We start from the raw sequence: 23,947 nt of genomic DNA, 5'->3' as shown, positions 1-23,947 counted from the left end.
ACAATTAACGACTGTGGATGAAAACTTAAGTTTTACATTTGAATTTTGAGATGAATCTTCTTTCATCCTTCAGAGTCTTTCAAAAGTAAATCATTACTGTCTATAGGTTTACCTGTCGATTGACTCACAGAGTATGAGGCACATAGCCTTGCTATCTTATTTAGACAGATTTTTATCATTTACAATTTGAAAAATGCTAAATTCTAGAAATCATGAATATTTATGAAATATTAAAATGTGACCTACTCTGAACTTGAAATGCTGAAAAAAATTTAACCTACAATGTATATGGAATTTTGTTCTCTTTTGGTATTCTTTGAATAAATTAAAAATTTAGGATTTAGATTGGATAAAAAGGGTTCACAGCAGGTTTGTGACTTATTTCTTCTCTTAAAAGTATTTTCACAAGGATAGATCCAGTCTGTCTACATTACTTTTGTAAATAAACCTGAAATTTATATGTTTCTGGAGCATGACTGGCTGGAGAATTAGTGTAGTGATGTAAGCAGTTTCTTTTCTGTGCAATTTAACGGAGTATAAAATGGAGGCATTCTAAAAGTGAAATGGTTTCCTTTGTGATCAATGTTTCCATGAATATTGCCCCAAATTTTCTGTTAATTAAAATCAATGTGCCAATGCAGGAGAAAAAGGACATATTTGGAGGCTGCCTCTGACAGCTCGGGGCTCTTCCATTAAAGAATGTCTCATCTTGCCTCTGTCGTTTAAATTATTAGTAAAGTTTGGTATTAGGTAAGATCTGTAATGCACCTAAGTCTGCTTTAACAATTTAACTCTGTGCTAATGTATTTCCAATGGATTTTTATCACGAATTAAAAAGTAACATTACCTGTAAGTGAGCCATCAACATCAATCAATACCATTTCATGTTCCCAGCGAAAGCCGGCCTTGTTTGGTGTGAGAAAATACTGGATGTCAACAAACTTTGCACTCCAACCCCCACATCTGTCATTACAAACTCCAGAGATGGATGTCACTCCCAAAGCTACACAGTTGGGACGGTCAAAGTTCATAAAGTGCACAGAAGATACAGTCAAGCCTTCACTAAATGGGAGAACCAGGCCTTTTGTTGTGCAAAATGCAGACCCCATTCCCAGTTCATCAAGATGGCCAACTATTTTGGCATTTTTAATCACTGCTCCATTGGTTTCTCCCCACCCTCCAACATAAGGAGCCAGGATCCTCTTAGTCTCGATTCCAGCCTCATAGTTATTCACCATCACAAAGTTATGGAACTGAAGGGCACCTCCATTGACCCATTCGGCTCCTTTTTGACAATTCCAAGTAGTAAGTGAGTTAAATATTGCAGGCACAGGCACTGTAGACGTACAAGATCCCGTCTGCATGGGGAAATATTCCTCAAAGATCCACATTCCAAACCAACCTTGAGAATGGACGGTATTGTTAAAAAATTTGCCAAGGGGAACTCTTTTTTGACAAATGTGTCTGTCATAGGACGGCCCATCAGGGTGGTTGTTCATCCGGTACCAAAAGCCAAAGTGAGTGCCGCCAGCAACAGCATTGTGTCGTATGGTATTGTTTGGGTTGGTGACCCAAAACGCAGCCGGGGTCACATCATCATTCAGTAGACTGGTACTTTGCTGTACAAATAGTGCCAAGTTATACTGGAGGATATTGCCATGTTCAATACCGTCTTCTATAAAAAATGCTCCTCCCTTAATATCATATATAATATTCCTCTCAACCAGAAGATGGTGTGTGTTATGGATAGTAACAGCTCTGTTATAGGCCTGGTGAATTGCACAGCCTCTTACGTAAGATTTAAACTGTAAATCTCCAAGCAGGTGCCAATGTATTGGATATCGCCCCAACCGGAAAGCCTGGCCAGCATGGAATACCTGTTAAGCCCAGAAGCCACAGTTATTTAGTAATAGCTCAGATGTTGAGCTTGTATTTTCTTGTTTCAAAAAAATCTCAAATTTTATGTTATTATTAATACATTTATTTCTTCCAAAGTTTTCATGTTTATTATTTGAAAATGTCATTGAACCCCCAACCCACCATGTTTTATACAATGTATAAAACCACACTTACTACAAAATGAATGAAAGAACATAAAAAGCCATCTTTGACTCTTCTGCTTTTTACCTTGGTATATTAGTAAACTTCTGTGTTTCAGAAAATAAAACATCTTGAAAGACTTCTTTTTCTCTTTTACTTTGCTTCTTATGCAATAATAAGAAACATTTTTTGAATGTTTTATGTGTGCCAGATGTTGTGCTCCTCTGCATGCATGATCCTAGTCTTTGCCATAATCCCCTAAAGTAGGCACTTACCATTGACTTCATTTTACAGATTAATAAATGGAAGTTTAGAAAGGCTCAGTATCTTGTTTATGGTTACAAAGTTCCATTTAAACCCAAGTTGGTCTAACTCTAGAGCTGGTGCTCTTAATCACCGGGCTGTGCATTCTTTCAAATGGTCTATGATTTAATAATTTAATACAGAGGATACCAGTGTGTCTGTGCGCGTGTGTACGTGCATGTGTGCATGTGTGTGAGCATGCACAGGTGTGTCATATAATCTCATGGGGTAACAAAATAAAACATTAGGTCCACTATTTTTGTTGTCCATCTAAAACTAAAAATTGGCCATTATTAATATTTGATATTCAGATCAACCTAGCAATCTCACTTAGTCCATATCTCAGATGTCACATGTAACATATCTCAGGAGGAGGGAAGTTTACAAAATGGAGGTGCTGACTATGTCACCATCAATCCAGTCACAGTGTGTCCAGTTTAACGGATTTATGGATTTTATTATCCCTTCCTCCCTCCCTTCCTTCCTTCTACTGAATACATGATAAGAACTATGCCAAACCCTGATTATACAGCCTGAATATAAATAAGATACATGGGAGTTTCTAATGTCATAGCAATAATATGCATATTTAAGTATTTGTTTAATTTATAATCAACTGAGAATCTACTATATGCCATGCATTGTTCCAGGGAATAAGCAGAGAACCATAAAGATAACATCTGTAAAATAATAGAGCTTATGTTCTAGAGGAAGAGATTGAAAATAAATAAAAATAGATATCGTGTTAGGAGTTATGTATAAATAAAGTAAATAGGAGTTTGGTGGCAATTTTAAATAAAAGTGGTGAGGAAAGTCCTCTCTGGAGTGATTACACTCGTCAAAAGATCTGACTGAAATAGTGTATAAGCCATGCAAGTATTTGGTGGAGGAGGATTCCAAGCAGAATGAAAAGCAAGTACAGGCTGGGTGTGGTGGCTCACGCCTGTAATCCCAACACTTTGGGAGGCCAAGGCAGGCAGATCACAAGGTCAGGAGATCGAGACCATTCTGGCCAACATGGTGAAACCCTGTCTCTACTAAAACTACAAAAATTAGCTGGGTGTAGTGGTGCACACCTGTAGTCCCAGCTACTTGGGAGGCTGAGGCAGGAGAATCACTTGAACCCGGGAGGTGGAGGTTGCAGTGAGCCGAGATCGTGCCACTGTACTCCAGCCTGGCAACAGAGTGAGACTCCGTCTCAAAAATAAATAAATAGATAAATAATGAAAAGCAAGTATGAAGGACCTGAGATAGGAATGTGCTTGACATGATCACATAAGGAGTCCTCTATTACAAGCATGGCACAAGCAAGGCATAGGGTCATAGAAGATAAATCAGAGGGCGTCTCTGGGTCAGATCACATGGTTCCTATGGGATGGACTTAGACCTGTTGTTTTACGTATACTATGAAACCACTGAAGGATTTTGAAGAGGGGTGTAACAAGATATGATTTATGGTTTTAAAATTTTACTTTGACTGAAGTGTGGAGACTCTATTAGAGCAAGGTGAGAGCAGGAAGACCAGGTAGGAGAAAATCACCGCAGTCCAGGTGGGAGGAGATAGTGGCTCAGGCTCAGGGTCAGGTGGAGGTATGGAAAGAGACTGGATTCTGGATACAGCATTTTGTGGGTAGAGAAGATAGAATTGCTGATGAATTTGATTTGGGGTGTGAGAAAATTTGAGAAACAAAATTTTGGTATGATCAAATGGGTATATTAAAATTGTTTACTTACGTATCTGTCTCCCCTATCAGATTCTAAGTAGCATTGACAAACAGCAGGAGCTCAATACATATTTCTTGTATGAATAACCTTGAGTAAACCACTGTGATTTAGTAATAATGCCTCTCACCTCTACATATTCTATTCTCCCAGTTACCATGTTAGCACCGGGTACAGGAGCATGAAACATAATACAGCCTCCAAATTGGTCACTTCCTATTTCTTCTCCAAACTTTCCTTGGAGACAGGTCTGTGTAGCAAATTCTCCTTTAAAACAGTTTTTAAAGCATCATTAAAAAACATGTCAGAATCCTCCTATATTGAGGCTTTGAATCCTCAATTTCAATTTCTCATAACTAATTGTATCATTTGATTCACTTATAATCTCAACCTCATCCTAGAACACAGTTATTTGTATTCACATCATTTCCTCTTTCAGATAGCAAGATAGGTAAGTACCTTGTCTTGTTCAACTTTGTATTCCCTAAAGTACTTACACAGTATTTTTCAGAGAAGATACTAAACAAATATTTGAATGATCAAGGGAATATTGATCAGTTTTATTATTTCTGAAGCCTTCCCCAAGATTTGAGGATTAACATAATCAATGCAATTTTACATTTGTAGAACATGAGAATATGCATTATGTCACTTACTTTTTACAACCAGAGTAAATAGAACAGAAAGCGTTCTTAATTTAAACAGGATGAAACTGGGTTTCATGTACATTGTGAGACTTGATGCAGATGAACTGGAATGAGAACGTGGCTCACTTGACATCAAATCCCGTGAGCTTTGTCTTATACTTCCTTTTTTAAAAAAAGGCTATTATTTAAGTTGCATCAGTTATTATTCAACTACTAATAGTATTGTAATGATATCAGTGATTACTTAAAATATTTAAAAGGGAACTTGTAAGATGCATTATGCTTCCTGCTATAGATATGAGTGAGAGCTGTGATAAACATCATTAAAATTTACCAATATCCATTTCCCTTCTATTTCTGGGTATATGGGGTTTGCACTAACTCGCTCTCTTCAAGTTAGACATAGCCATGGAATCAGTTCTGACCAATGACCCTGGAGTATAAGAAACACCTATCACTTTGAGACCAAAGCAATTAGTTGCTAGTGCTTTACTCTTCAGCAATCTCGTCTCCTGCCTCAGATCACAGAAGCCCATGCTGAGATAGATCCTTCATAAGCCTGGATCCCAAGGCAATTATAATGAGAAGAGCCCACCTGTTGACCCATATGGGACACATGTAGTATGAATAAGAAATAGACTTTTATTTATTTATTTATTTTGAGATGGAGTCTCGCTCTGTCGCCCAGGCTGGAGGGCAGTGGCACGATCTCGGCTCGCTGCGAACTCCACCTCCCGGGTTCACGCCATTCTCCTGCCCCAGCCTCCCGAGTAGCTGGGACTACAGGGGCCCGCTGCAACACCCGGCCAATTTTTTTGTATTTTTTAGTAGAGACGGGGTTTCACCGTGTTAGCCAGGATGGTCACGATCTCCTGACCTCGTGATCCGCCCTCCTGGGCCTCCCAAAGTGCTGGGATTACAGGCGTGAGCCACCGCGCCCGGCCGAGAAATAGACTTTTATATTTTAAATCACTGACATTTTGGGCTTGTTGATAAATAGAGCATAACCTAGTCCAGTGGTTCTTAACTGAGGCCAATTTTGCCCCCAGGGAACATTTTTGCAAAGTCTGCAAATGCTTTTGGGTGTCACAGTTGTTGGAGGAGGCTACTAGAATTTAGTTGGTAGAGGCCAAGTGTGCTGTTAAACATTCTGTGATGCACAGGACGATGCCCCACAGCAAAGAATTATCTGGGCCAAAGTACCAACAGTGCTGACTTTGAAAAACTCTGACTTAGCCTACCCCCACTGGCTCAGATCTATATATCTATAGATTCCCCCCCCCATCATTCCATCTATCCATTTGTCTGTCTATGCATCATCAGTCTAGGAATTAATTAAAGTATCTTTCTACAGTAAATCTACTCTCACACTGTTCTGATAAACTGCAAATTCTGGAAAATTGAAAAAGTCCTGATGAATCAAAGATTTGCTAAACAGAATCTTTGTATCACTATCAAATATAGTTCTCCATGTTTTCTGAGTAAATCTAAATAATGCAGTTTCTTGCTGGCAATATGTAAAACTAATCATCAAGGTCTAATCTAAACATAATAATGAATCATAAGTATAGGAAGAGAATTTATCAACAGAAACCAAGTGCACTTATTTCTCCCATTATAGTGTCAGCATTAACCGCTTTTCTTCAATATATTCAAATATCTTCATGTTACTCACAAATACTATCAGCATTTTCAAATTTCCACATTTAATTATATTTACAAGATATTTAAAGGTATCTTATAATAAGATTAATATCATTAAATTATATTTAATGATATTTACAATGAAATACATTGAAATAATGTATTTCAACATATACCAATTAAATTTTAGAACTATATGGCATGATTACACCAACCATGAGAGCTGCTAAAATTACCTGTGTCAAATCCATCAGGACATGCTGGAATTTTGTTATTCCACTCAACATTATCAGATCCTCTTATTAAAATATTTCTTGTAAGAATTCCAACTTCTGCTCTTGCTTCAAACAGAGTTCCATCAGGGAGTGTGACCGTAATTCCTAAGTGTGTGTAATTTAGTGGATTACTTAGTGTTATGTTTATGCCATCAGCAGATACAGACGCAATGGTCCTTTTTTCATTCTCTCCTTGACTATGTCTGTAAAAATTTTAACAAAACATTTTAAAAATTAATATTAATTGACATAACATATTGTTTTGGTATATTTGCTTTATTCATTTTAAATGCTTCTTTGAAAAAATAGGAAACTATTTTTATGTCATATAATATTCTGAACAGAAATTAGAATAAAATATTTTATTCTTGTTTTATTAACTAAGTTTTACCAATATTTTCAATTCAATTAAATATTTTTCAGGTTCTACATTCGTTCCTAGAACTGGATTAGCTTATTAAAAGTATTTGGAAAACTATTCATTTATAATTTGGAGGATCATACTCAGTGGTTCTCAATTGAGGATGATTTTATTCCTCCCAGGGGACATTTAGCAATGCCTGAAGACATTTTTGGTTATTACAATTGGGGGCTGCTACTGGCATCTAGTAGGTAGAGGCAGGGGTGTTTCTAAGCAGCCCATGATACACAGGATTTCCCCAACATAACAAAAGTGATCTGGTCCAAACTGTCAGTCATGCACAAGTTGAGAACCTTTACAAAGGGGAGTCACTGAAGGTTCCTGAACAGGGAAAAGAAATGATTGAGTTGAAGTTTAGGAGGTCTCATTTTTACCATTCCTCCAAATATACCCCAAATTCCAGTCACAGCAGAAAGAATTTGCCAATTCTATAATGTATACATTCATGTATTTAGTCATCCAACAAACATTTATTGAGGGTCTAACCTGCATTTTAGGCATGGAACTAAGCACTGGGAATGCCAAGTAAAAAGTTTCCCTGATTTTAAGGAGACAAGTGTGTCAGTGCTTGATTGTATAATATATTATCTACTAAAGTGTGATTGCTGCTGTTAACAAAGGTAAGCCTAAGGGAGTTACCTCTGTGTTTTTCCAACATTTTCTTTTGACCCTTCTCTCCCTTGGCAAATCATTTCCCTCCTTTAAATGGCAGTTCAAATGACAGTGCCATATGTGAAATAGATTCAAAGCAGCTCTCTCAACGTTCCCAACCCTACTTCTGCATTCTCAATACACTCTGCATAACGCTCTGTTAGTGCTCAGAGCAACCACGCTGCAGTCGTATGGGATGTCTATCTTTCTGTCCCTTCCGCTGACTTGTCTGCTCTTCTAGGCATGAGACCCATTGAAATCATTTTATATGCTGAGCACTTGGTAGAGCACCTGTCACAACCCAATGACAGGTTTTGATTGATTTAACAAATTAATGCAGAATGAATTCGTGGGGGTAACAAAGTGAAATGGAGCCCAAATAGGAAGGTGATGTAATATTCCAGGTGTGAGAGGCTGAGAACCTAAATCAAACAGAGAGCAGAGAAAGCTGATGAGGGACATGCCAAGGGCAGACCAAAAGAACTTGGTGATGCAAAGGAAATAATGAATGATGATAATTACAAGGTCACTGAAAAAGATTTGTGAAGAAGAAAACTAGAATGCAGGGGTTTAAAGAAAGAAAACAAAGGATAGTAAGGATAAAATAGAAGAAATGAGCATATAATATATAAGCAGTTTACAACTCTAAAATAAAGGATTAAAAAAAAGAAAGATGCTACAGGAGACAGGAGAACAAAGCTGTTTATCAAGATAATGGGTGGATGGGGACAAGAATCATTGCAAAAGATGCAGGGAAGGAATTGTAGGGGAGGGGCAGGGAGAGGTGGAGATTAAGGATGCTTAGAGATATGGGTGAACAAGTGGTACAAGATCTCACAGGTGGTATGCAAAAAGGCTTTAGATTAGCCTCTCTTGAATTTTCCTGAATTTGGATGATACAATGATTTCTTTAGAAAAGAAGTTCTGAAAAGCATTTTCATATATTGTATGTACCTAAACACATCTTTCCTTCCTTTGTTGTAATATAACAACACTAAGTGTAACAAGCACTTAGTTTGAGCCAAGTTCTGCTTTTACTGCTTTACACTTATTAACTAATGTAATCCTTACTAGTAACATTCCAATTTTACTGAAGCACAGAAAGGTAAAATAATATAACTACAGAACTAGTAAGTGGTATTGCTGGGAGCTAGACACAGACAAACTGACTTTTGAAGGCATTTTCTTAACCACTGACTTTTGAGGGCATTTTCTTAACCACTGCCTTTGCAAACTATCAAATAGGATTTATCAATGACACAGTGAACAATTAGATTTGGTGGGAAACTCCTTAATTCTTGTTTCTGAAAATTAAATAGCCCCATTCTAAACCCTAAAGCTACCCTTTCATTTCATACAAAAAACCATAAATGAAGATTTTCTATTCTGTTAGTAAACCCTGTCATTTTCCTGCTTTTTTATTTTGCCTTTATATAATTAAAATTTATTCTAAGGGCAGAACAAAATGAGCACTAAAGCTAAGTATATATTTAACTCTTCCTAATAACTGCAAGTCTATTTTTAATATGGAATACGGCAAACTCAAAATGCCATCTTGAATTTTAAATTTAAGCTGAATCATGGCCTTAATAAAATTTAGCTGTTTCTTATCATAAATCACTGTTTGTTTCCTAATAATCACAACCATATTCAATTTTACTATTATCTATAATTTGAACAATAAAGCAAAAATAATGCTTCTCTTGCCCCTACCGCCATGATACTTGGTGGTATGATGTTAATTTCTTTCTTTTATGTCTTATTTGCTAAAATATGTAATTAAACAGAAATTAAAGGTCATAGTTTCAGTTTTAAAATAACAGGCACCTAAAAGGTTATGTGAATCATCACTTTTCATATAATGATTTCTTCTCTTTTATTTAGTCATTACTGACAATTTTGCTCCATGGGAGCCACTGCTAAGGCTGTAAGATAAGAGAGTTCACTGGCTGCTTTCAAACATGTTCTTTAGTGACTCACACTAAGAAGCTCATTTACATTTTTGCATTCATTAAGGTATGTATTTAAAACTCTAAGATATTTCCAAATGACTTTTAGTAGTCAAACGCTTCTTTTTTCCAAATAGATTCTTACATGGGAGCCAAACCATGTAAAACATACATTTTACTAGGACATAGTTATTTCATAAGTTCAAATTTATATTTTTTCTTATTGTAAATCTATCAATTATAATGCAATACAAATGTGATCAACTGAATGTTAACACTTGGCAAATCTGTATTTGGCTGTTCATGTTTCTTTATTAGAGTTTTCAAGTTTAAACCAAATAGTCATGCACCATCTGAATTGTCCCTCTTTATACAGTGTAAAAATTTCTTTTCTAAATACATATCGTTAAGCCCAGAAGACATCATACCTGTGTCCTGTGCTTGCAATTACAATGTTATCTCCTGGCTTCCATGTTACTGCTTCTTGTAAAATTAAAATTCTTTCCCCTGCCTTTGCAGTATGAGCCAAGCGAGTCCAGATCACAGGAACAGGCACACCTAGAATCAACGTACACACTGTTTCTTTACATGTGTTTGATTGGTTATTGAGAACTTTATGCATTTTAATCTTTTCCTAAATTGAATCAATGTTGGAAAGTTTCATTTTGCCTTAGCATTTCATACATTTCTCCAAGAAGAAATATGTAGAACGCTTGCTTTATAAAAGTAACAATTGTGTTTGTAATAACATGCATATGACTAAAAAACTATTCTTCTGCAATGATATACCCTATTTATAACCATCTTTTTTTTTTTTTTTTTTTTTTTACAGGGACACAATGTAAATGGGTGTGATAATATTGACAAAAAGCTAGAAGTCTATTGTCTTTGTCATTATTGATAGGAATTTGTTAAACTAATAATCTAGAGTCAAATGTAGACTTTTCTAAGAAATTACGTAGTATACATAGTGAGCCCCATGTAGGACTTTTATGATAATAAGGTATCATGTTTATGGTATTCTAAATTCATAAAAGGGATAGATTATTGCAATGTAGAAGACTTCAATATAAAAAAGATTCACACCATGCTTTCTTTAAATAGTATGTTGCCCTGGTACCTCAAACATGATCAAAATCATTTTTGGTTGCTGACAGTGTTCTAGGATATGGTTATAGAAATTTACAACTATAAATCTCCTGTTATATTTCAGAGAGACCCCATTTTCAGATACAAATATAAGAAATTACATTCTTCTGCTTCTAGACTTAGTCTTTTTATATAGATAAATAAATAAAGTAAACAGGCAATCACAGACAGGTACTACAGTTACTGTAAAATGAAATGAGAAGAGCCTGGAGGCCTATGGAAAGGGGGAAGAGGAGGAATGTGGAAAAGGCCCAGAAAGACTTTCCCAAGTGTGACCTTGGTTGAGACAGAGACAGTCTCCCTCTGTCACCCAGCCTGGAGTGCAGTGGTGCGATCTTGGCTTACTGCAGCCACCGCCTCCTGGGTTCAAGTGATTCTCCTGCTTCAGCCTCCTAAGTAGCTGGACTTACAGGTATGCACCACCATGTCTGGTTAAATTTTGTATTTTTAGTAGAGACAGGGTTTTGCCATGTTGGCCAGGCTGGTATGGAACTCCTGGCCTTAGGTGATCCACCTGCTTTGGCCTCCCCAAGTGCTGGGATTACAGTTATGAGCCACCACGCTTGACCTGGTTCTGAGTCTTGATGTCTGGACTAGCCTTGCTTGGATGTGGGAAAGAAGGAAGGGGTAAAGAGGGGATATCTAAAGACATGAGAAGCCTAACACACTTTCACTTTGCCACAGGATAAATTATAATTATCACAGGATAATTATCCCTGGTGTCCTGGTGAGTCTTTCTCTACCAACTCCCTTAGCCACTTGGCCACAGTACCGTGCAGATCCAGGATTCCCTCCCGCACAGCCAGTGTTTTGGCACCATAGACAGGAAGCTCAGGAGATCGCAGGTGCCCATGCAAGGTAATGACAGCCTTGTGTTGGAATGGGGATGTCTCTGTCCCAATCTGCAAAAGATGTCACAAATGCTATTCAGAAAATTAAAACCCCAAATCCACAATTCTAATCACATAAAAGTAGTTCTTTTCTATCTTCTCTTCTCTTTTGAGAATTAATTGCTCAGTTGTTCATATCTTTCTTTGGAAAGATAAAACTTTAATTTTCTAGTGAGCCAAATACACTATGCCAGACCTTTGAAAGGTATACTGATTGACTTTAGCCACATCTAAGAGTTAATTCTTTCCTGTTCTATTTTAAATTCTGCTCTATGGGAATATACTACTATCTTCCCATTAAAACCACAATATTCTAGGAAACTTTTATCCCTACATAAAGGATTTTATACCAAAAACAGAGACCTAAACAAAGATAAACTTAGGGGAGGTTGGTATAATTAACTATCCATTTTACACATAGTATTTAAAAAATGAATGGAGAAAGGTTAAAAATGAACATGTATTATGTTCTTTTGAATACCTGAAGAATGCCTCCATCTGTAATTAGAATATTTTCTGCCTGGAGTTCAATGTCAGCTTCATCAAATATTAGAGTTCCACCTATGAATCATAGAATTTTAAAATACACCACAAGGAAAAGTCTTGTTAAAAGTTACCTATTAAATTATTCATTACAATTTAACATAATAATTATTAAATTATACATTAAATTAAACTCTAATTCCTCATTCAAGTTCTGCTATTGTTATGCATGTAACTTCACTTCAGTTCTTTGGCAACATAAAAGCATAAAAACTCCAGACAAGACAGTGGGAGTTTACAGAAAATCAAATTCCAGGGAAGATTACTTTCCCTCGAACATTGGGAAAGTAGCTTATTTTAGATGCTACTAAATAGCTCAGCTATGCAAATTCATTCTACAAAGACAGCACCTCAAAATATAAATTAATAATGAAAACATTTAAAGAAAAGCATGTTTACAAAAACCGTTATAATGTCAACATTAGCTCTGAACTTTTACCCATTAATTTGCACTGTCAACAGCTATAGCCTGATTAGCATTATTAAAGATCATACCAAGATACATTTTTATGAGACTAGTGTAAATTTGTAAGTAGTAAAATGTTATTTGTCCAAAGGTCCAATATTTAATAACTTCAAAAACCTGAAACTTTTCTGTTTTCCCCGAAGTTAAAAATAGTACAATAACAATGCAGGAGTCTTCCGGTGGCTCAGCTGTCATGGCAAAGTTTGTACACTAAATCCTCAAGCAGTCTACTCTTCCCAATTAATGATTCTTTTACATGCAATTATCACAGTCATGGTTATTTAGTTTTCTACAGTAAAAAACAAAATACAGCAGCAGAGACAACCCCAGGCAACAACTGAAACAGGTTCATAGGCAAAGGTGAAAATCACAACCTATCTTCCAAAGGGAGTCAAGGGGATCATGTAGGATAGACTTGAACAAATCTCTATGACTTTGTAACTCTTGGGACCCACTACATCAGTGTTTTTCAAAGTGGAAAATGCCTTTTTTGTTGTGATCTAGTGAAAGTGGGCGGGCATGCTCACACCTCCCCACTTTGTTATTGAACCAAAAGTTTCATAAAACAACATTTACTTTTAAAAGGTACTGACTCATATGCATGCAATCCATTCTGATGCTTTCTATCCTATTTAATTTTTAAAATGCTGGCTGCCACACATTAAATAATATCATAACCACAAATGGATTGCAATACTCAATTTAGAAAGCCCAGGACTACACTGTGTACTAAAAATATGATGCAACTATGGATGTTCTTAATTGTGGACTTTGATTAAATCAGTTTCACAGAAATATTTCTCAGGCAGAGTCTGATGAACAGATATTCAGAAATTTACCCTGAATAAGCAACATTTTCAAAATAGGGGTGCTTTGATCCAGCAGAATGGTCTGTCCTTTTGTAATAACAACAAGAGACCCTTCTTCTGGGGGAGATTGCCCCCCCCATGAGAAATTGGAGGACCAAGCATCAATATAAAGAAAGTCAGCATTATCCTGTAATAGAACATAGGAGACCTTAAAATTTAGGGATTTTACCAGAGTTTTTCATTCGATTTTTCAAAAAGCTTTTTATTACAATATAAATATATTTATATTGCATAGTAAATATATATAACATATACAAACAATAAGCATTTTATTAATAAAATCTAACCTACTTAAAATGTGTTATAATTGCCTCTTGGTTTATTTCACAATAATGATCAAGTTTAAAAAATCTATTACCAATTACCCCACAACTCAGAAAAATAAAAAATCTAAAATAATAAAAATTTTAGGAAAAGCAACAAAAAACATAAGCTACTTTAAATTTATTATAGTCGCAGCTCAGTTATTTTTTTGGAGATATTAAAGTAAAACAACCATTACCAATTAGCCCACCTCCCATAATGCTAGTTTTCTGTTGCTGTGATTGCTATACCCAACAGCACTATTACCAGTTTGGCCATGCCGACACCTCTGATGTGGACACGAACTGGAGCCCACCCTGAGGGAGTATGGGCATCTGTCATGCAGATGATGTGTGTCTTGTTGGAATACTCAACATCACATTTGGCTTCAGCTATAGTGATATGAACATCCTCTACATTTTCACTGTAACAAAAGAGGGAACACATAACATGTATGTTTTTCTCAAACTTCTAGATCACGCTGTCAAACCCTTTTATTACTACGTATTATTGCAAAAAATAATAATAATGATAAAGAAACCTGATTCTATCAGCCACCAAAGTGCAGATTGATCCTTTTTTTCAATACTAAGATTTCAAAATATTTATTGAAAAAAAAAGTAAACAAAGAGGTTAAGAGTCCAGAAAATAGGACTGTAAATAGCCGGTGTTCCAGTGTTGGGGAAAAAAAAGCAGTGATTTTTGTTGTTGTTCAGTGGTTCTATGTTGATCTCCCAACAGGTACTTTTAAAAGAGATTTTCAAGGATCACTTGTCCATGTGACATTTTTATCATGTTTTTGGACTTTAGAACTTAACCTCCAGGGAAAAATGCAAGTCAAAGGTAATCACAACTGCTTGAGGAGTTACAATGAGCTTCTGTGGTGTATGTGATCTGGTGTTTTGACTTCAGCCTTCCCCATCTGAATAATGATGGCAACGCAGTGCACAAACTTGAGCCAAATAATGAGTATGTTTAAGAAAAAGAAACTTGACCAATTACAGTGGAATAGACCTGCTGTATGGAAAGGTGTTTCTTTGACCCAATGAAGCAGATCATGGCTGGAGATAAGATGGTGGGGAAAGCATAACAAGAAGGGGATTTATATTTGTGATGCTACATACTAGGATTGGGGGCAAGTTGTCTAACCTGTTTAATCTGTCTTCTAACCATAAAATGAGGTAAAAACATCTCAGGAAGTAAGGCAGGACGTCTCTGTGGGTAGGCAAGTGGTTGCCACAAAATAAATACTCAGTAAATGTTAGCAATTAGTACTATTTTTGCCTTAAGCATAAGTTACGAGCATATAGGTACACATTACATGACTGTATTTCCGCACTGTCCAGGCATAGGAGAAAGCAGGTGTAATGGCTCGAGTCTGGAAATGCACAACGATGCATGTGTGTGTGGAGACAGTACCTGAATCCTGATCCCATGACTGTCAGTCTGGTGCCACCTGCTGTACTGCCTCTCCTGGGAGACACTGCAGTGATGAGTGGAGTCAGTGACACTGCGTATGTAAACGGAGTCATTGACTGTGACAAATCTTTCCCATTAACCACACTGACTTCACAGGCTTGCTCAGCTCCTGTGCCTATGAGAGGAGGATCAGACTGAATGCAGTTCTGCCATCAGACTCTGATTCATTTCCAAAACCTCCAAACATTTTCAATAACATCTTCCTTTTCACACAATCATCTTCCTTTTCCAATATACATGGGCTGCATATGAATAATAGTGGCCTCTAGCAATAGCCAAAAACATTACAAAGTTCATGCTCACTATCAACAGAAGAAAAAGCCCTTGGATCCTCCCAGGGAGACTCTTGCGTAGAACATTCTACAAACCTGCCTGCTTAGTTTTCCAATTCTAGAGAATCTAACTTTGCAAATTAGAACAGGAAGGAGGGAAGAACTGCTTAAAGATACACACACTGATAACAGCAAGGAGTGACAGCTGAAGGCAAGGTCAGAAACAAGGACTACAGAAACCTGATGCAAAAACATAACAAGAAGATGCAGAGCCAGTGTTAAGACAAACAACCTAAAACCTTGACAAGTCTCGAAGCATTGCTACATATATATATATATTTAATCAGGATTCAAACTCTGGTGTCAAAATGATAAATAAGCTCAGTCATAAAAATATTGCATTTTTCAATATTCTTTGTTAAGGAAGTCAGAGAAAGAAGTAATAATATTTAGAAAAGCTTTAAAAATTTTGTTAATGTTTTAAAAAATGTGTTCACATAAAATATATCCTTTATTCTTCTAGAATATTAACACTGTTTAAATATCTTCTTAAATTTTGTGAAGTAATAACTAAGATTTGTTGTCTAAACTACCAAATATTTAATCTTCACAACAATCCATTGAATTAGAATTAATAATATCTCCATTTCATACGTGGAGAAACTGAAGCAGTGAGAAGTTAAGTTACTTGGTTAGGGTTACACAGTAAGTAACAAAATTGAGATTCAGGGACTCCTCAGAGACCAGGCTCTTAACCATTAACTAAAAATGAACAAGTAAGCATGAGAATAATAGCGAATTACATATGGTTCTAGACATCATTCCATCCACTTTATGTACATTAACTTATTAAACCTGACAAAAATCCAGTAGACTACTGTGATTCATCTCACTTTATAGTTGAAAAAACTGAGGCATAGAGAGGTTAAATAACTTATGCAATGACACAGGTAGGGTTTGAGTTTAGCAATGCACCACTGGCAGTGACACTCATAGCCATTAACGGAACTCCTATCTTTAATGGAAGCCTAATATTCTAATGGGAACTAAAAATGTGTTCTCCATTTGGTATGCTCAATAGATTAAGAACCATCAGTTTATACCATAAACTGGAAAACTGCAATTTATTATAAACAATTCCATCTGCAATTTATGAATCTCAAAAGACATGTAAATCTAGAAAATGTCCTGAAGAAATTGCTTAGACTCAGGACAGTAATAAAGTGATTTAATTACTCCAAGGCACCCAGTAACTTGAAAAAAGAAATTAACTGATCTTTATAAAATTAACTAGTTCTCAAAGACTTCCATTATTTTTTCTGACAACTTACCATTATTAGATGGAATTTCACATAATAATGTTGTGTAATCAGATCTAAGCCTGTCAATTGCACATTCTGAGCCACAAACTAATATAATTGAATTTTGTGGATTAAATCCAGTGCCTGTCACAGTCATGGTTTGACCCCCACCAAAACTCCCTAGTGAAGACAAATAAAAAGGAAAAACAAAGCTAATTAAAATAAAACCTCTTCTGTGTACATATTTTTTACCTTTATTTTAAATGTTAAAAGTAAGTTACATTAAATGAAGATTTTCTTAGAACTGAAATTATAGTGCATTATTCTATGAATGCAACTGAATCTCTTTTGATTGTAGTGTTTTAAAATCCTCACTGAGTAAATGTCATATTTGGTAATTTATTTGAACTATTTCTAGGAACTAAAATTTTACTTAAAAGAGATGTCACAAAGGATTTCAGAGTAGGCAAAACATAGACTATGCAATTACAATTGTAATTATAAGTAGATTGGTTTATTTATACTTTCTTAAGGCTTTTAACCAAAAAAATTTTTTAAATAAAAAAGATACTAATTTATGTAGAAATAATTACATACCAGTGATGTCTAAACATCATTTAAGAAACATTTTCACATATAACTATCATTTTAAGTAGGATTAAGTTTTAAATAAATTAATCATACATCACTAAGAAATATAAGGTATTATATTTTAAAGTTTAGTATTTTGAAATAAGTAATTATACACTTAACATGCTTATTTATTTGCAACATAAAGAAAAATATTTGTATTGTGCCATAAGAACTAGAAATTTTCACGGTGAAACCCCGTCTCTACCAAATATACAAAAAAAAAAAAAAAATAGCCGGGCGTGGTGGTGTTTCGCCTGCAGTCCCAGCTACTCAGGAGACTGAGGGAGGAGAATGGCATGAATCTGGGAGGCCGAGCTTGCAGTGAGCCAAGATCGCACCACTGCACTCCAACCTGGGAGACTGAGTGAGACTCCATCTCAAAAAAAAAAAAGAACACATAAAACTAGAAATTTTATGTGTTTGAAGAACATATTATTTTCTAAATAAGGTTTCTAAATAAGTATTTTCTGAAACAAAATATCTGCAGTTTCCTGCATACTTATGACTACCTTGGCTTGGATTAATATTTTGAATATTAAGCGGGTACTCAAATACAACTGTGGACACGGCTGAGCCTTTTGTCTTATGATGCATCATAACAGGAAATGTGCCCCCAGCATGATCTCCCACGATGCACTGCAACACACTATCATTGGCCGTGGTTACATTACACTGAATGTTATTTATCATCACTGAGATTTCCAAGATCTCAGTGCCAAAGTTGGATCCAGTGATCTCAATTTCAGTTCCTGGTGGACCTAAAAAAAAAAAAAAAAGCACACTATATAAATATATCTAACTATTAATATACACTCATTTAAAGATATACCTCTTTACTTTTATAAATAAAAGAATACCTAGTGTTTTAAAACTAATATAAATATTAACAATACATGCTGTGTCATACAATACATTTTGACTACAATATACCCTACAGTCTACTGTATATTAATTATAAGTGATTTATCTTAATGTTTATTATTTTTCCAGCCTTTCTGTCCATTCTATTGAGTTGTAAGTTACTAATTCACGCTAATAGAGAAGAGAGGAGGAGAGAAGAGCAGGTCTAGAGTTAGGAAGTATGAATGTCTGAGCAGCGTGGGTTAGAGCATATTTTAAGGATGAGGCTTACTATCTTTATTTTTGGTACCTTCCTTCCTGACATTAGCAACTCTTTTGAGGAGAGACTACATTTTTCTTAATTCAAACGTTTTTGATAGGTATGACTTGGTAAACAAATTACGATATGTAAATGGTGTAAGATAGTAAATACAGAAAAAAGGAATTAATTTAAAATTTGTAGGTGAATGTTGATGTTAATGCCTTGAATGAGTGCACATAGAACAAATAATTAGATTCTGACTGTTCTCTTGCTTCCCTCTTTTGACAAATGTACATCAAGGGCATTAAACATATGGAATTTTTCAAAGGGTGTTCAAATGAATATTCGCATAGCTAAATTTTAAATGAAAATTAGTCAACATAACTTTTTACAAACACAGTGCCCTCAAGTAGTAGTGTGATTTTAATTCAAGTGATAAGAATAAAGAATTACCATATAATTGACCATAGTGAGGATTGCTTAAATATAAATAATTATTTTATTTTAAACATGACAGATACTAAAGAGATATTTCATGTTAGGAATAATTTTGTTTGTTTGTTTCTTTGTTTGTTTTGGAGATGGAATCTCGCTCTGTCGCCCAGGCTAGAGCACAGTGGTGCAATCTCAGCTCATTGCAACTTCTGCCTCCCGGATTCAAGCGATTCTCCTGCCTCAGCCTCCAGAGTAGCTGGGACTCCAGGCACATGCCACCACGCACGGCTAATTTTTTGTATTTTAGTAGAGACGAGGTTTCACTATGTTGCCCAGGCTGATCTCGAACTCCTGAGCTCAGGCAATCCACCCACCTCGGCCTCCCAAAGTGCTTATAGGCATGAGCCACCGTGCCTGGCCGAAATACTTTTAAGATACAATCTAAAGAAAGTTGTATGGGTCTTAACATTTAATTTTGCTTGATATTTTGCCTTTCAAATGCAACAGTGTTGTTCTCAGTGTTGTCTGTCTCTTCAGCAAATAAAAACAGTTCAGTTTTCACACGTCTTCAAGTCTCCTATACCTTTGAATGCATTGTTTTGAAAAAAAATATCATTCAAAGACAGAGATAGGAAGAGACACAGTCCATAGAAATAAGAAACATATGCCATTATTTGCAATGATTACAACCACATGGGAAAGAAATATGCCATTGCTATTGTTCACGTCTTTCAAAATGAGCAAATTTGACATATTAAAGATTTCGACAGCAAACTCTTTGAAGGCAGAAAATACTACTTACACAAACCTGATACATTTCTCTTGTGATGTAACCTAAAAATGACTTTTCTAAAAGGCTAACATTTAATGAGTTCTTCATTAAATGTACTATTCTAAGTTACATTATATGAATAAACTTCTTTAACTTTATAATGTATGCACCTGCATAAATAAAGAAATTGATGTTTAAAAAAACTTGTCCAAAATTTCATCGCTAGAAACTAAAGGAACCAAAATTTGAGCCATTTGAGAGCCAAGCTCTCGACTATTACACTACAGCTTCCTCTCCAGAATTCAGTGCATATATAATAAGCATTCTAATAGCTCAAAGATGATCAGAAACAGCATAGCATAATGACAAAGGACCAAGATGATATATCAACCTATTGTTAAATTAGAAAAATGAGTCATGCTAAGTAATTAAGAAAATCTTATTTTATAACATTTTCTCCACTGAATGTGCCAATTATCTCCTTAAAAAGAATTCTGGTGTGCTAATAAGTTAATACTCATTTGTAGTTTCATGGAAATAAGGTACTCTGAAACACTCTCAATATAAGTAAGATTGCAACTTTTGAATTTTAACTGGAGTTTCTAGTTCAAATCAACATCAATAACATAAATGAATTAGCAGTTTTGGTCTATCTTCACTTATTTTTAGGTCAAGTTAACGGGAATTTTGTTCCTCAATAGAAGTTGAAATTTGTCTAAAATTGTTATCCCATAAATGTGTGAAAAATAATTATACAAGACAGACTACACAGAACTTGAATCCCATGTATTAGGTGTAAGTGGGATCATTTATAAACGCATCTTAATAGTTATTTACAAATATCATTCCAATTCTATACTAATAAATATTATCAATACAATAATATCAAGATAATAAGGCAGATATTGGAGTACCTCTGCTTGGGATAATTCCTCTGAGAAATGGAGTATCCTCCAGGGCATATGTAAAAAGCAAAGGTGGATAAGCAATTGTATTAACAAAGATTTTAACACCGACCATTCCAGTGGTCCCAGCGGGAGTACGGCAGTTGACTTCATTGGGGTTGATGGAAATAATTTGACAAGGGTCATCCCCAATAGTGACTGTAGTGTTGCCTGGATAGAAGCCATTTCCTGTGATCACCAATGTAGTTCCACCACCAATGCTTCCAGAAGTTGGTGATAGAGATGCTACTGGGGGGCTGCTGACAGTCAGGTTTCCCAGAGCCAAGCCTTTACTTCCCACCACAACACTAAGAGAATGATGTCCAACTGGGAGAGGAGTCACAAGAGCAGTGATGTTGTTTTCATTAACCTCTATTGCTCTGAACTGTTGATTTCCAATGAAAACAGCAACGTCCTCCAAAACAGTCCCCAAACCTTCTCCTTCAATAAGAACTTTTACAGACCCTATGACAGAGTTTGGGAAGACTCCTGTTATATAAGGAGTGATGCTTTCTAAATATGAAAAGGTGCAGTTTCCCTGGCACTGGGCAGGCACTCCATGTATTAGAAGATCTACATCCACAAGCTGTTGGGCAGCAGGGGATGTTTCACATTCAATGGATGTATAATCCACTGATACAACTTTACATGGGAAATGACCCATAAGGACTTTTACACCTGCAGAAGAAACTGCAAATCCAGAGCCTTTTATGGTCACTCTTGTCATTCCTGTAGTTGATCCTGCATTTGGCAACACCAGGTCAATGTTTGGCAAAAGCACAAATCGCCTATCAAATTCATTGGACAATGTATTGATAGCAGTGCCCAAGTTGTAGACAGTCAAAGTGACAATTTCCCTGATACCAACATCCATTGAGTTTTGAGGGTCAATATGACATGTAATTGAATCCTCACTACTTTCTTCTACGACACAGGGGTAGCTACCAATTGTAACCTGTAAGTGAAATGAATGCAAAATAAAACAAGTCAATACATATCTCCAGAATAAATAAATGTTGTATTAGCAACAACTATAAATTTAAAAAGCTAATCATGTGCAAATAAATATGTTTTATTCATAAATTTAATTGGGGAGGGGCTGATTAAGGCATCTCTTGGATTAAATTATGATTTGTACATAAATGTGCATTGCTACATTATTCATAATAATCAAAAGGTGAAAACAACCCAAATGTCCATCAACTGATGAATGGATAAATAAAAGATTGTTTAACATACAACAGAATATTATTAGGTCAAAAAAAGAAATGAAGTACTGATACGTGGCACAACTTGGGTGAATCTTGAAAACATTATGCTGAGTGAAAAATAAATAAACTTGGTCACAATGAACCGCATATTGTATGATTCTATTTACAAGAAATGTCCAGAACAGCCAAATCTATAAAGACAGAAAGTAGATTAGAGATTTCCCTGGGCTGGGATTGATGGAGGGGTTATGTGTGATATCTAAGGGATTTAGGGTTTGTTTGTTTGTTTGTTTGTTTGTTTCAGTAATGAAAATGTTCTAAAATTGATTGTGTGATGAATGTCAACTCTGTGCCTATGCTAAAAGTTTATGAATTGTACACTTTAAATGGGTGAATTGTATGGTATGTGATAAATCTCAATAAAGCTGGTAAAAATTAAATAACAAGGTTATCGTCAAAATACTTTCATTGGGAACATGTAATAGAAGTACAAAGGAGGTATTTATATTCTTACCTTATTAGCACATGTGAGATTACTAAAGCCATGTCCAATAATTGTTATTAGTTCATTTACTGTTCCAGTGGATGGCGTAATGTTGCTTATAGATGGTGAAAAACAATTTGAAACCTCAAATAGCAATCTTTTTGAATTTTTAACCCTGGTACTGTCCAGGCCGCACAGGGGTTCTGTTGCTAAGCAGCCTGCCACAGAGCTTCCCAAGTGCCAATTCTCAGGTCCTCCTTTAGACAAAAGAACTGCCTGTAAGTCATGAATAACATTCTAGAACGATAACTGTTTTTGAACTGTGTTACTTTTTATTTTGATGATGATGGTTTAAATTCTGGTAAATCTTTTTTTGAAAAACAAAATGACAAATGGGTCTTAGGTAGTACAAAAGTATTAAAGACCTGATCAAAGATGTCACAGTAAAGAGAGAAAACTGAATATAAAATTGATTTATTTTTCAGTTTGTCCAAGGCCAGACCCCATGGGGAAAATAATAACATCATCTTACATTTTAATATATGTCCAGGCACATACATAGTGTCAGAACTTTTTTACATTACATCTCACTTGAGGCACACAAGGATTCTGGGGGAGAGACTGGTGGGAAGACATTAACACAATCCTTATTTTAGAGGATAAATTCCAGCCTCAGAGAAGCCCAAACCCATTCAAGGTCACATGGCTAGTAAGATAGAAGCACAGTTAGACCCAGTCATCTGCTACCTGCTCCAGAAATATCACACACACACCCTGGGTCACCTGTGTAACAGAGTTTCCATCTTTAACCATCTTACCATGAGCATATGTGGCTTCAGAGCTACCCACAAACAGGTGCAGGGGAATGTGCCTGGTTTCAGCTGGTAACACATTAATGACTCCTTGGAGAAAAATGGAGTGAGCCTCATCAACATACCCGCTGCTATAATAATGGATTCCAGGTGAAGTAAATTGGTAAGAAAATGAACCTGCCATAAAATGAGATTGTATATAATAAATATAAGCAATTAATGCATCTTTGAAAAGGGACTGAAAACGACTTGAAATGATCATTTAAATGCACATGCAGATGACAGTTTCTTATTTTTCAAGTGTATGAAATGTCAACAGAATGTAGTAAGAAAACTCACTATTAAAAGCTATCTTGTGTAATGAAATTACATTCCAAACAAGATCCAGCATTGATTTTCTAGAAAACCATGACAAGTCTAGCATAACATACCAAAATTTAAAGAAAAATTCAACATGAAATGAAAGAATTTCTTTTCATGAGTTAAAAGTTCAAAATCTTACAAGTACAAAACAAAACAGGCAATCTAAAAGGCACATTTTACACTGAGCTGTCCTATAAGAAACACTGATTTTAAATTGATTTCAGTCAGTCAAAGTTCATCACTTGCTACCAGATTGGTTTGATTTAA

General features: G+C 35.6%; 1 protein-coding gene across 1 annotated transcript in view; it reads right to left on the bottom strand.

The window, feature by feature from the left end:
• Window positions 1–23,947, bottom strand: part of PKHD1L1 (PKHD1 like 1) — a 160,361-nt gene that overhangs the window by 62,104 nt on the left and 74,310 nt on the right. Inside the window, exons 36-49 of the mRNA XM_008001368.3 lie at window positions 23,324–23,494; window positions 22,536–22,762; window positions 20,781–21,765; window positions 18,067–18,315; window positions 16,955–17,104; window positions 15,292–15,466; window positions 14,140–14,296; window positions 13,540–13,696; window positions 12,173–12,252; window positions 11,574–11,703; window positions 10,081–10,210; window positions 6,593–6,834; window positions 4,196–4,332; window positions 848–1,877 (exon numbers count right to left, since the gene is read on the bottom strand). Of these exons, the coding sequence (XP_007999559.3) occupies window positions 848–1,877; window positions 4,196–4,332; window positions 6,593–6,834; window positions 10,081–10,210; window positions 11,574–11,703; window positions 12,173–12,252; window positions 13,540–13,696; window positions 14,140–14,296; window positions 15,292–15,466; window positions 16,955–17,104; window positions 18,067–18,315; window positions 20,781–21,765; window positions 22,536–22,762; window positions 23,324–23,494 (4,020 nt within the window). The remainder of the gene's footprint in view (window positions 1–847; window positions 1,878–4,195; window positions 4,333–6,592; window positions 6,835–10,080; window positions 10,211–11,573; window positions 11,704–12,172; window positions 12,253–13,539; window positions 13,697–14,139; window positions 14,297–15,291; window positions 15,467–16,954; window positions 17,105–18,066; window positions 18,316–20,780; window positions 21,766–22,535; window positions 22,763–23,323; window positions 23,495–23,947) is intronic.

Source organism: Chlorocebus sabaeus, chromosome 8 (genome assembly GCF_047675955.1).
Source record: "Chlorocebus sabaeus isolate Y175 chromosome 8, mChlSab1.0.hap1, whole genome shotgun sequence".
Classification (NCBI taxonomy): domain Eukaryota; kingdom Metazoa; phylum Chordata; class Mammalia; order Primates; family Cercopithecidae; genus Chlorocebus; species Chlorocebus sabaeus.
Note: the sequence above shows the minus strand (reverse complement) of the source record. Positions and strands in the feature narration are given on the sequence as shown.